The sequence below is a fragment of the Castor canadensis genome, chromosome 2, assembly GCF_047511655.1.
Source record: "Castor canadensis chromosome 2, mCasCan1.hap1v2, whole genome shotgun sequence".
Classification (NCBI taxonomy): Eukaryota; Metazoa; Chordata; class Mammalia; order Rodentia; family Castoridae; genus Castor; species Castor canadensis.
The window spans coordinates 36,612,152-36,626,614 of NC_133387.1; the positions used below are offsets into that span (position 1 = coordinate 36,612,152).

Genomic DNA, 14,463 nt, shown 5'->3' on the forward strand with positions numbered 1-14,463 from the left:
ATTTTAAATTAAATAAATGGAAAACCAAATTTGTCCATAGATCAATAGTGAGTAGGTAGCAGAGTTGAGATTTGTACCTGGTACTATCTAGTTTCAAGCCTTTGGGCTTTCATTATAAGTCCTTCCTTGGACTCAGGACTCATAGTTCTCTGATATTAAAGTAAGGGCACTTTTTAGCTAAATAAAGTGAAGAATTACAGAAATGATTCAGTGCATTTGTGTTCCTCATAAAAAACTTTACCCAAACTCCACAGATGCTTTAATTAATCATATATTTTACTTGAATTATTTAAATAATTGTTGCAACCCTCACTTTCCTTTGCTGTCATCATCATCATTTTTATTGGCAGTGCTGGGGTTTGAACTCAGGGCCTTGTGCTTGCTAGGCAAGCTCTGTACCACTTGTGTCATGCCTCAGTTCTTACATTCTTTGTATGTATGAAAAATCATTTCCTTTCCAAAATAATGTTGCCCATACCCTTATGAACTACTTAATTTTCTTTCCTACAGTTTCTGTTGGCCCATGTGGATATGACCTAATAGTCACTGGATAATGCTGTTGTTTAAAAGCATAAAGACCTTTTTTTCTTATAGAAAATTGAATGTGAAGAAAAAACTCCACCTCATACAGTGTGAGAATGCCTGTTTTTCTTGGTAATATTTCATTTCCTTAGCAAGAATATTTTCTTCTGCTTTCCATTGTCAGCAGACAAAAAAGATACAATTAAATCAAGGAAACCTGGCAACACTGATTTTGGAAAATAAAGTGAATTCAGTTTCTGATTTGAACAAAGAGCAATTTGTTATGTTGGAAAAACACTGCACTGATGAGATTCAAACTCAGCATGCCTCCTGTTAGCACAGGACACCACCTTGGATTGGCATTTGTGTTTATCTTTGAGAAAGGGCAATGATTTCACCCCCAACTTTGAACTCCAAAGACGAGATGCTGTTTAAGAGTCAGCTAGCAATGAGCACAAGAAGCTCCATGCAAAACCTCTGCCAGATTCGAGGCCTTTGCTAGCTCAAGCCCTTTAATTCTGAGGATAGTTGTGTAAACAACTCCAGCAATTTTGTGGTAGCAAATGAGGGTCTGGAGTCGGTTAGAGGAATTTTTATGAATCAGAAGAGTTACAAGGAGACTACTGAAGTAGAAAATTTTATTTTGATAAGTCTAATAATCATAATAATCTGTTTTTCAAGTTTTTTTTGTCTTCATACTTTTGTGGATGATGCCAAACTTTAGACCTGTTTAGAGGTAATTTTATTTTAGTTTCTTCCACACTGAGTCCTTTTGTGGAGCAAAGCAGGTTATAAAGAATAAAGGGAGGAAAAAGTAAAATTCAAGGTCTGCAGAAATAATGACTGCTGTGTACTGATTCAACCTGCACAATCTCATGAGGAAGCTGCTATTAATGTTTCCATTTTGCAGATGTAGAAACTGAGCCTTAGGAGCATTAAACAATTGACCTAAAAATCACACTACTGTGAAGTGGTGGAACTGATTGAAACCTAGCGTATCTAACTTTAAATGAGTCCACCTGAATTCTGTTTTAGCACTTCTGTTCAGAATGACAGCAAGGGCTGGGCCTACCAGGCAGGTCACTGGGCACTGACTTATGGCAGGATTAAGTCAGTAATGTGATGTCAGGAGATTCAGGTTTCCCCACGTGGCTCCTTATATAATGGCAAAATTAGGTTAGGTGTGCTCCTGCCAAAAGAACAGTTGGAGGGAGGGAAAGCAACTTGTCACAGTAAACCACCCATCTCTGTGGTGAATGCTTGTCACACAGTTCCAGTCACTGAAAAGTCATCTGTCAGCTGAAGTTCTGAAATCATCACTCACAGAATGCGGTTTAGAAGAAGGGGTGATTTCAGTTTATTAGCTAAGCTTAAAACCACTTTCAAAGCAGTTCCAAAACTTCCACTGCAAAAGAGAATGAGAATTTTAGGAGAGTCTAATATTTTGTTAATTTTTTAAAAGATATTTATTCTGTCTTGGCAAATAGAAATAAGTAAATCTCCTTAAAATTTTTTTAAGATAAGTCACCTCTTATCTTGAATGAAAGTTGAGAAAATAATTTAAAGACTGTTGGTTTGAAGGAAAACTGAATTATAAGCCAATTGGGGTGGAGAGGCTTCTTCACATACTTTGGCCTACCCCTGTTCAAGCAGCTTGTATCCCGATGGGGAGTATTTTCAGTCAGAGTCACAGAGGGAAAGAGACAATGCCCGGACAGGAGAACTCATGCCAAGTAGTTAATAGTTTAGTCAACAAGACTGCTATTAAAGGATGTACTGATGTGTCTGGCTTAGTTTAGACCCTTTTGGGATGAAACATTTCTGGGATAATATACAAGTTAAGTTTTAACAGAGGTTCCCATGGAGAGTGAGACCAGAAAGGAGAAAGTGGTCAGAGAATATTTCCTGTCCACTTTATAGCTTTTGCCCAACTAAAAAAATTTTCCACAGTATAAATTTTATAATAAAAATAAACAAAATAAAATGACAGAAAGGGTTGATACAGAGAACATTTAGGAATGGGCATAGGTTTTCAGGCAGGTAAGTGATACCATCAGATAGATTGGTGAGCTGCAGTTTGGTCAATGAGGCAACACAAAGCAGAATGCAGGGTCAGCTATTAGACTAATTTTGGGAAGAGATGTTGAATGATAGCTCCTAAGAGAAGTAATGTTTACACAATATTCCAAAGCCCACCTGGAGGATCTCATCTTTTTCAGACCAGAATATTTAGAATAAAATAATTCAAAGCAAGTGTAATTTTAGGAAATTCAATATGCTTACACTAGGGGGAGTTGTGTTTGTATTAACAGGCTAATTCTCTGTCAGTTAAACAATCCATACATAAACATATCCTAAGAGCAAAATTATGGGACAGATGTGTGAAAGGGAAAAACTTGTAAGTGATATATATTTTTCTGAATTACAAATGAATAAAAAAAACGAGTAAGAGCAGCACAGGATACCTTTTTGCATTAGCTTTTTTCCCACTGTGAATCAACCAGCTCTGATTTTTTACTTTCTGTCATTGTAAGCATTTGTTTACTAAACTAACTGCATTTCATTAACAGGCTAGTCCCTGAGAGCATTACCTTAGCCCATTAGCTTCCAGACAGTCATTAATTCCTGTGACATGTCCTGGGATGAGATCATTATTTTATTATTATTATTTTTTTATTAATTAAGTTCATTTTCAGAACAAATATCTATGAAGCTTTAACACTGGATAGTTTCTTTCTGAAACATGGTTTTTGGTATGTTTGGAACAGTGATTTGCTGCTTCTTCACCCAGGTTGTGGCTACTGAAGCTAATTTCGAAGCTCTGCTTAATTCTCACAGTTTGGCAACAAATTAGAAACAGCTTTGCAACAGTATTACAATAGAGTATTTGGATTTCTCTGTAGGTTTTTTTTTTTTTTTTTAAATTGGGACTTCTGAAATGATCTCTGAGGATCATATGACTGCAGTGTGGTCTCCTGGGGGCAGAATTTCACAAAGGCTGTGCATTTGGCACTTCTTGTTTACAAGAATTGTTGCCACTGATGAATATGATGGTTGTTTAGTCAGAGTTCTGCAGAAGGAAAGCCCCTGCTTGACTACAATGGAAAGAGCAGATGTCACAGAACAACATCAAAGTGAAGGCTCTGGCTGGCAGAGTCCATTACCACTTCCCAACACTCAGTATCAGAGACAGAGGACTGGAGAGGTAGCTCAGTTGTAGAGGGTTTGCTAGCATGTGCCCAAACCCTGGGTTTGATCTCCAACACCACAAAAAAAAAAAAAGAGTAAAGTAAAATTAGAGACAGACAGAAGAAAACTCATAAAACCACTGTGAAAATTACAAACAACCACAAAAGGTAGATGAAATACAGTGCTTTAAAAATTCCAAGCTGCCCAATAAAAATAGGAATTGATATTACAGATACCATAAACCATAAATGAGGAACACAAATGGTTTGGGAGAAAAACAGTTCTGACAAGTTTGGATGCCAAAGATTTTTAAAGCTGATCTCTTTTGGCCTGGTAAGATTTTATGCATTTTTGTCGTTCCAGCCAAGAAGTCCGAGGATTAGTGGATGTTTCTGCCAGCCTGGAACTCATGTGGTAAAAAGAATGTACTCCTGTGACAGTAAAAAAAAGGAAAGCATAAAAACAAAGGGATTCCTTTCAAGAAAGGGATAACAATTAATTATCCACTGCAATATGGGTCCAGTGCTTCAAAATAATGTTGAATTAGTTATTTATTAAAATAAGAAATTTCTGCTTATACATTCAAAATATGGCCATTTTCATGTAGAATTACTTCTCTAATGATATCTGGTTTTCACAATGCTTGATGAGGTAGGTTTAATTGCCCAAAAGAATAGTATTTGAAATCTATTCTAAATTAGTTTCATTGGGGGAACTCTAGCTCTTTATTAAAATAATAATAATAATATTAGAAGCTTTTTGGATATTAATTTTATGTGGACTAATAACTAATTCATATCAGCTTTTTTAAACCTATACTTTTTATTGATGAAAAGGAAAACACATTCATCAGAATAGCTCAGAAGCATCCAATGGAGGAAATGGAGAAGATGCAAATTCCTTCTGTTTTCAGCATTTGTTCAATATTTGCCTTGTAGCCAACATAGTACTAGTTAGATGACAAGACAGTGAGTTCTATTAATGATGGACTTTTCATCACCATAGATATGCTTTTTCAATTTTCCTAGATTTCTACTCTAGGGTCACATGGTAAGTCAATAGTAGTTATAAACCTCTCAACATTGTGATCAATACCTTTGGCTGACGTAATCTAGACCTTTAGTGTAATTTACAACAAAGGACCGTGTGGGCAGGCCTCCATTTTTATTACCTTCAATTCACCAACTGAAATATTTCACTAATTTATGACTGAAGTTCTTTCCAGTTTTTTGATAGATAGGGAATTGAGATAGTCCTGAAGAAAAAAGGTTAAGTTTGTGAAAAAAAAAAAAAAGAATGACTAGCAATCAGTGTTTCTTCCTTTGGAGCATAATGTTTACATGTCCTGAAATTGTCAGAGTTGCTATAGAAAGAATCCTGTCTGTGTAGCTACCTGTGAGTGTCTAGTCCTCTGGATGGAAAAGCGTATTTATTCCTTATCTTACAAACCCACAATATGTGACTAAAACAATGCAGAACTTAGTCTACGTTTGTCTGAACCTGTATAATCATTGACCATTTATTTGAACAAAATGAGAACAATAGTTATCTCTAGATTGTGATAACAATGCTGAGGACTGTGATTTCTGTCATTCACCATAATACATTCCTGTACTTTACAAAGATTGTTCTTTTCTGTATCTACTGTTTATTCTAGGTCTGAAGACTGAAGAAGGAAAACAGTCACTGGAAGAGCAATTAAAGGAATAGAAGGGAGTTCAAAGAAAGAAGAGATGCAGGTACAGTTCAGATGTCCTGCAATCAGTGGAAATGTGCTAAATGTCTTGTCACTCTTCCAATTAGCCACCCTCACAGCCTCATCAATGAATGCTCAAGGATGAGGTAGAATCACAGTTGTGAGGTGAAGAAAAGGTAAGGATTTGGATTTAAACATCTACTAGGTCCTTTTTAAATAAACCACAGACTACCTGTACATGGGTTTTTATTTTCTCAGACTAAAGATAGTAATACTGACCAATTATTGAGCAACAGTGGTGTGCTACGTGTGTTGCACACTCATTTTCAGTCCTCAAACAACTTTGCAAGAGCAGCGTTAATCTATTTGACAAATGAGGAAGCAGGTTTAGAGAGGTTCAACACATTGTCCAAGGTCATGCTTGTCAGGGCCTGGTCTGTTTACACAAAAAGCCTGTACTTTTTGTATGTTTAAACTGTGATACTTCCTCAAGCTTCACTGATCTAAGAAATACAAAGTTCTTATATTGACTGATTGTGTAATTTTGTCTGTCTTTCCTATTAAATTCTTTGGAGAACAGTTTTATAGCCCTTATTATCCAAAATAGTACCTGACATACATAGCTGTTTGATAAATATTTGTTGAATTAAATAAAATACCAATTTCTTTGATATAATACTATTTCCTGAATGAAATTGGGCAATTAACAATGCAAGATATCATGTCAGTATTGAAATATCCTTAAATTTTATAATTTATTTTTTAATCTCTCTTGCCTTCTTAAAAGATGGAATCTGCCTGATAGGACAGAGGGTAAAAATATAACTGATGCCTACCTACATCATGAAATGAAAAATTAATTTCCACAAGGTAATTAAAAAATTCAGAACATTGAACAAAACTTTGCAAAGGGATGCCTTTCTGTCCCTCTTTCCCCAGAAGGTCCACACCCCCCTGTCCTGTGTCAGAGTTTACCAAATGTCATGGGACTTACCTAGGCAATACCTTTTTCCATTGTGTTTGAAAGTGACTGAGATGAAACTGTTTCAGTTCAGCAACTCATTGAGAATTTACTAAGGGCCAGATAGGAATATAAAGACGATAGGCACTTGACTTTATGGGGCAGAGAGCAGTGATTGAACTTCCTATGGAAATGCGTCTCATGGCTGGGAGTTTGGTTGTGGACAGGGACTGAATTCTTTTCTAATAAAGACATCCTCTACTGTGTTTTGTAAGCATCAGTTTAAAATTGGCATCCTTTAAAAATCAAATTTCCCCAAAGTATTACACAATTCTTAAGATGACTGGAATGTCATCTTTGAGTTTCTTTACTATTACAACAATGTATATGGAAATAGCCTGAAGGCAGTTTCTCTGTGAAGTGAAGCTCAGAAGGGTAGGCATGTGTGTAGGTGGAAAGAGTAGTTTTGAGGGGGCAAGAAGGTATCTGTCTTTAACCTCCATCTGGTATCAATCCATGTCTGTCATATCTTCTGATCCAAGTATACATCTTGCTGGAGAACAGCACCAAGCTAACAAAGGCACCAGGTGTTCTAGTAGTGGAAAGATTGTCAGGAAAATGCAGATAATTCAGCAAATCAAGGCAAACCACCTTTAGAAAGATGGAGACTTCCAGAGATTCAGGATGCAAATTCTTTCAGCAACTGCCCATGCATTAACTTGACTAAGCCTCTTCTCATCTATGGATGAGCGAGATGGGGCCAGGTGAAATTAATCTTAGGCTTCCTGTGTTATTATGTAAATGAGTAGGTAATCAAGCATAACTAGCAATAACCAACTCTCAGTATACAAGATGTTGCATTACTTTATTTTATCTGTATGATTTATCAGAACAACAGCTATTAACATACAAAGTACCATTCAGTTCAACTGCAGGTATAGGCAGTGACGAGTGTCTAATTCTTAGAAGAATTACTCCCACAATCTGTCTAGACACATAAACCTAGAAAAGTTCATAAATAGAAAACATGACTTTCACATTGCAGTTTTCTTGAGCATGTATGTACAGGTGTGCCATCTTTTAATTTAATTTTTTATTTTTTGGCTTTTGAGACAGGGACTATGTAGCCCAGGCTAGCCTAGAATTGGCTCTTGCCTCTGCCTCCCAAATACTAAGATTATAGGTATGCATCACAATACCCAGACTTTTTTTTATTTTCGATGCATTCATCTTCTTGATTTTGTAGAGATAGTTATTTTTTCCTGCACAGAGGACTTTTTTTTGTCATCCACCATTTACAATACTCTATGAATCAGTACTACTCTTCACAGTTATGAAGCAGTCACATTTGAATTGAAATATCTCTGCAGTGCAATTCCTGTGTCTTCTGGTAAGTCCCACCATTGTCAAAGAGCTTTGGTGGGAGTAATTTTCCTGCACCAACAGCCAAATTCAACTATTGGGTTTCGATGTAACCCAGGCTTATTGTAGCTTGCTCTATTAACCCTTGGCTTCCAGTCCCGCTGATGTAATGAGGGTGGGGTGGGTTGGCAATTAGTACATTTCCTTATCACTATTTACAGTCATTTAAAATCATGCCACTATTAATCCTATTAATCCCGGTCTGACATATCTTTTCTCAAATGTTCACAGTGCAGGGTTGTTTTTTTTTTGTGGCCTAACAAAATTTTTCTCCTATCATTAAAAATAAACATTTCTATAAAAATATAATACTTTCAATGTTTGCACTGACAAAACCAGTTAGAATAACCTACAACACATGCACTATACAGTAGTAAGCACAAAGTTCCACAGAATAAAATATCACAAAAGTCTTGGCCAGAGAAACTATAAATCCAGGTGAAACAGGATTTCCAATTTTTTTGTTTCTGAAATATGTTTAGTTTAACATAAAACATGTTCTAATGCAAAATGGAACTCCCCTAAAGTTTTGTCTTCAATTGTTTGTGAGTTGGGAAGCCATATCACCTGAGAGTTAATATTTTCAGTCCATTGACCTTTGCTCGATCTACATACAAGCTGTGTCTGGAACCAATGAACCTTTTAGTCACTTGTACTCTGCTTTAAAAACATGCTGAGTAACGTTTACAAATATTTATCATCACAAATTACCTGTTTATTTTCAGGGTTGTCATTCAAAAACAGATAAAATGTCCAAATGTCCACATTCACTCATCAGAACAGTATCATCTCAAGCGGTTGATTTTTCAATGATAACTGAATATATCATTGTGACCAAGTTATTTTATGAGAATCGTAATGTCATCTATGCACAATAATCTACAAACACACCTTGTGTTATGTTATTTTGAAACTTTCAGTGCATTGTCTATGGATATTCCTCCAACCAATGGAATGTGTATACGAAATAAAAAAGGGAATGTTTGACAAATGGGTGAATGACAACATCAGTAGGGAAAGGTGTTCATGACCACACAATCCACAAAAATTCTTTGAAACTCTAAAATTCTGAATGAGTGCCTGGTCTTGGGGCTGTCACATCTGTCCTGAAAGAGACCATCTCTTGGGTGTTTTCTGTGATTAAAAAGCCCTCAAAATTCATTGTACCAGTTCTTCATATGAAATCAAATGGGACTCTAATTTTAAAAATCTCAACCCAGAATCCAGGTTTCAGACTCCAATGCAATAGGAGTGTTGTCCTTGCTGCAAGGTTTGCCTTGGTCACTGGCCTGTGGCTCCAAGCTTCTGGTTCTGATGTTTTGTCAGATGAGATATTCCTTAGAATACAGCAATTTAAATAACAATAGAGTCCCACACTGTTGCAATTTTGGCAAAAGCAAAACATATCAGATGACCTTTTGAAGGCCTGGCAGTGAAAACTGTTGGAGAAACACAGAACATTGTTCCAGCTAGTACTATCGTGTTCCCAGAAGGCGGCTGGTGGGACGCCCAGCCATCATGTGCCCACATCACCATCAATGTTATCTTGCGATGACAACAGAGAAGGATATGGAGCAACACATTTTACATTTACATAAGTAGTGTTCACATGGACGTAGTGCTCCCCAATGAAAGTGGAGAAGATTGCTGATATCCTGGACACCAGCTCAGAGAAGGATGGGCGCATTTCAGCTTTGGGGTGCCAGCATTTCAGCATCACTTCATACCTGTTTCAGAAAAAAAAAAAATGCAATGAAAGATCTCCTAAAGGCGAGTATTTCTGTAAAAGTACTGGGTATAAAATATACAGAAGATCCTGTTGGGCTTCCTACTTACAAGGAGTCTGGGCAGTATTCGGGTTGTAAGAGCCTTCTGCCTTGTAACAAGTAAACAGTGATATCAAAAGTGTTCACGTCAGGGTAAGGCGGAGCTCCTCGTGTCATCAACTCCCAGAGGAGCACACCAAAAGACCACTAGTAAAATGAAAGAGAGGAGAATACAGGTGAGAGAAGTGTGGCCATACACACATGGAAGGACATCAGGAGGTCTGGGTAACTAAACTTGGCTTAACATATTCAACACTATTGCTATTTTGGAGCAAAAAAAAAAAAAAAAATCCCAATCATTAAGCTATATGTCTCACAGCCTATTTAAGCCAGAATCAGATGAGATTTGGATTGCAAATAAGTGTAGTTTTTAAAAAGAATATGTGAAGTCTACATGGTGATTAAGATTTCATCAGTGGTTAGTGGAGTACATTTTCCAAGTTCTCTCTTGTAGGGTCAAAGTAGCAACATGTTTCTATCTTCTCTCTCAATAGCTTTGCTACAATTTTAGATTACTCATAGAAGAGGAAGATAAAGAAAGCCTTCCAGAATTTAAATTTGTGGATTTCAGCATGGACATAAATACTCTTTAAGAAATGTAATCGTATCTACTAAATGTTAACGTTAAAAGATAGAAATCAGTATAAGTAAAAATCCACATTAAAAGCAGAAATAATAAAGCTGCTAGGAAACAAGGTCCTCTATTGAAAACTACTTTCAATAAAACTGCGATTCAAAAATAATAAAGTACTAGAGTAGTATGAAATAGTTGTATCAGTACTTTATAGGAAGCTCAGAGAGACATGGAGAGGTTAAGTGACTTGCTGAAATTCCCCAATATATCTGAATTCACAGTGGGATAAACATTTAAGTGTTCTTGACCCTTGGGTTTTGCTAGGTCTACCGAACTTCACTAAGTATGCATTTTCTTGATTTAGAGCACTCTCCTCAGAATAGATCAGGTCACACATATTATCTCTCTCTGGACATATGCCAAAGTGAGCATGAAAAGGAGAGGAAGTCAGCGTCTGCAAGTCACCCTGTGCAGAGTACCCAGGAAGTCAGTTCTTGCTAGGCAGCACCTCCAGGCCACTTCTAGTCTGAGAAACATATGGAGAGGACATGAAGCCGTGACAAAAGGAAACTAGGAGGGGAAAGAAAATCTAGACCAGACGCATGGAATAGGAAAAATGAAAAACTGAGAAGCAAAAATAGCTCATAATACTCAGCAAAAATAATGCATGCCTTTAAACACTGGGACTGAAAGAAAGAAACCGGGTAGATTCTACAGTTGCTAATACAAATCTTCACGCACAGCTCTTTCCCTTGGCCCAAACGCAAGATCCCTTTAAGAACACTGAATGCCTTGGTCCAAATAGAAAACACAAATCCCTTCCCAGGTGGGAGTCAGATAACTTTGCTGTGTAACTTGGTTTTTCAAAATTAAAATTTTCATAGCCTGAAAATCTTATGTCATTCTGATAACTTTATTGTGTTATCACAATAAACTGGAACTTGAAAAATTTTCAAATTCCAGAATTTTTTTTAAAGTTTACAATAACTTATCAAGTATTATTGACTTTAGATCATGTACAGGTTACTGTCCAAGTTACTGTATAGGTCTCAGGCTGATCAAACATTTAAGAGTATTGTGCAGATAACTGTCGAAAAGAACTTAAGAAACTGAACTTTAATAGCCCAGGAAGTATACAAGTTTATCTGAGACAAATTCATTTTAAAAAGGGCAGAGTTGGGTAAATTCTTGAAAAATTATAGGATTTGTGCAATGCTTGGGTATCTGCTTGCTGAAAACCACTACGCTAGACTAGAACAATATATTAACAAAAACACATGTCTGATAGCACAACTGTACTTAGAATAATAAAGGGCCCTATCAAATCAGTAAAAAATATATGAAAAAATAAAAACAAAAGTTCTGAGTAGAAACTTAACTACAAGAGATATAAAGATGTAAAAATGCACATAAAAAGATGCTTATCATCATAAGTCACTAGGGAAATACAGATTTAAAAGAAAACGAGAAAATACTACAACTTTATTGTGATGATTGAAACACGCAAATCTGACAATGTTGAGGATGCCGAATGAGGGAAACTCTTATAGATTGTTGGAAAGAATAGGAAATGATACAGCCACTTTGGAAAACATTTGGCAATTTCTCAAAGGTTAAACATGTACCTAACAGGCCTCCTAAAGTATTGACCCCATTGTCTTGGTAGTTACAACTATGTGGAAGTAATTGCCTAAAAATGGAAAGACCCTAACTGTCCTTTAGCCAGTGAATGGATAAATCAAATGTTGTATATATGTACAATGGACTGCTTCTCAGAAATAAAAAGGAATGAGCCACTTTGATATGGAAAACAGTACAGAAGTTCCTCAGAAAATTGAGAATAAAAGTACTCCTATATAATCCAGCAGTCCCACTTCAATTCTGCATCCAAAAGAATTGAAAACAGAATTCAAAAAGAATTTGCTCATTCATGTTCATTGCAGCACTATTCACAAAAGCCAAGAAGTGGAAGATAGCTAAATGTTCTTCAACAGATGAATGGACAAAGAAAATGTTACTTTTCTTTGTTATCGTATGCATATGCATACGATAACACACTATTCAGTCTTAGAAGGAAGGGAATATTATCTGTCATATGCTATAACATGGGTAACCTTGAGAACATTAGGCTAAGTTAAAGAAGCTAGTCACACAAACACACACACACACACGCCAAATTGCATAATTCCACTGATATGATGGCGATTACAGGCATGTATGTACTATCGTGGGAGGCAGCCCTAAAGAAGTTGAACTCTTAAAGACAGAAAGTAGGATGGTGTTTGCCAAGGGAAGGAGGAAAGAAGAAAGGAAAGTTGTTGTTCAATGGATATTGAACTTCAGTTTTGCAAGAAGAAAAAGTTCTAGAGATCTGGCACCACAGATATATATAGTTCTCACTACAATACTATATACTTAAAAATGGATAAGATGATACATTTTACATGTTTTTAACCCAATATAAAAAAGACTGAACTGCTGATACATTAATACTGCTGTAGAGCAACACGGGTGCCTCCCAAATGCATTATGTTAAGTGAAAGGGAAGAATCACAAGGCTACTGACTGTATCATTCCATTTATATGCCATTCCAGGGCAGAAAAAAAATCAAACCCAAACTATAGAGACAGAAAACAAATCAGCGATTTCCAGGTCCCAGGTACAGGGTAAAACTGACTATAAAAGGAGACAAAGAAAATTTGGGGGTGATAGAATTGTTCTATATTCTGATTTTGGTGACTGTGATGACAAATTGCTTGCATTTGTTAAAACTTGAACTATACACTAAAAAGGGTGAGCAGTAGGTAAATGGCACAATGATGATGGCATTAATAAAACCCAGGAAGTGAGGAATTGCCAGATGGTGGGAAAGAATTTGATTTTGAACATAATAAACTCATGATGCTGATGATGACATCCAGAGAGAGAGGGTCAAAGGTGATTGTTGATGGGAACGGCTATAATTATTGAGTGAATTTGGCCACTGAAGACAAAAGTCCTGAGGGAAAGCTTCATCCAGAGGATGAGAAAAGGATAAAGAAAATGCAGATGGAGAAGAAGAAGATGGAGAAAAAACAGACGGTGCAGTGTCCAGAAACTGAAAGAAGAGGAAATTTCAAGAAGGAAGGGATGTTGGATAGTGCTAAATGCTTCTGAAAGATGAGGCAGGATGGAGGCTGAGAAAAGACAGATAGATTGAGCAAGTGAGGAGTCAATATAGACTTTAATGAAAGAACTGATGCTAAGTATGATATACTGCACAATGCTGCGTATGAGTGATTACAATCATACCTAATTTTGTTTGGAATGGTCTTAAAGATACTGAGTATATCTGAACTCCACTTGGGTATTTGCTAGAAAGACAATCTTTCTATAAACAGACAAGCTTTACTTGTAGGTCTCAGCATACATAGAACTTATTACATGCTTTTGGAAATATTCTGTGTCAACATTCAAAAGACTGTACTGTCTTTGAAATGAAATTTTGTGTAAACTTATCCATGTTATCAAAAACCATTTGCCAAAGGAGCATTGTGTGTGAAATACTCAGGTTCAACCTTTATGTAGTACAATATAGCATCTTTCAGTGAAAGGGAGGGAGAAATAGCACTGTTATATCTGCAGAAGAGAAGTTTCCAGTCAAGTATCTGAGTGACTGTTGCTATGTGAGAAGTGATTGTCACCACGGTTGTGTGTGTTTGTTGAGGAGATGGTAGCAGTGGTATGTACGTCGTATTGCCAAAAAGCTCAGGATCCCAACTACTGCCTCAAACATCCAAATTTTCAGTAGGTTCTTCTATTTACAACTTTATTTTCGTGCTAGAGAATGGCTCTCTTTGCTGGTATATAATTTATAGATCATAAAATTCACTGGTTTTAAGTATATAGTTAATGATGTTGAATAAATTTACATAGTTTATAGCTACAATTGCAATACAATTTTAGTTCACCATTGAAACTCCAGACAATTCCTTCATAACCATTTGTAGTCAGTCCTTACTCCTGTCCTTAGCTCCAGGCAACCACTGATCTGTTCTCTGTCTCTATAGTTCTATCTCTTTCTAGAAATTTCATATAAATGGAGTCATTCAATACATAATCTTTGTGTTTGTCTTCTTTTGCTTAACATGTTTGTGAAGTTTTTCCATGTTGTGGTTCCTTTACCTTGTCAAATGACATTATTTCATTATGTAGATAAATCATATTTTGTCCATCCATTCACCACTTGATGGACAGTAGGACTGCTTCTGGGTTTTGGCTGTTAATATTACT

At 36.4% G+C, this 14,463-nt stretch overlaps 1 protein-coding gene across 3 annotated transcripts in view; it reads right to left on the reverse strand.

The window, feature by feature from the left end:
* Positions 1 to 7,214: 7,214 nt before the first annotated feature.
* Met (MET proto-oncogene, receptor tyrosine kinase) overlaps positions 7,215 to 14,463 on the reverse strand; it is a 102,465-nt gene continuing 95,216 nt past the window's right edge. For all 3 annotated transcript variants that reach the window (XM_074064515.1, XM_074064526.1, XM_020168948.2), the window contains 2 exons: positions 9,627 to 9,763; positions 7,215 to 9,517 (listed from right to left, as the gene is read on the reverse strand). In XM_074064515.1, coding sequence (XP_073920616.1) covers positions 9,307 to 9,517; positions 9,627 to 9,763 — 348 coding nt within the window. In that variant the 3' untranslated portion in view covers positions 7,215 to 9,306. The remainder of the gene's footprint in view (positions 9,518 to 9,626; positions 9,764 to 14,463) is intronic.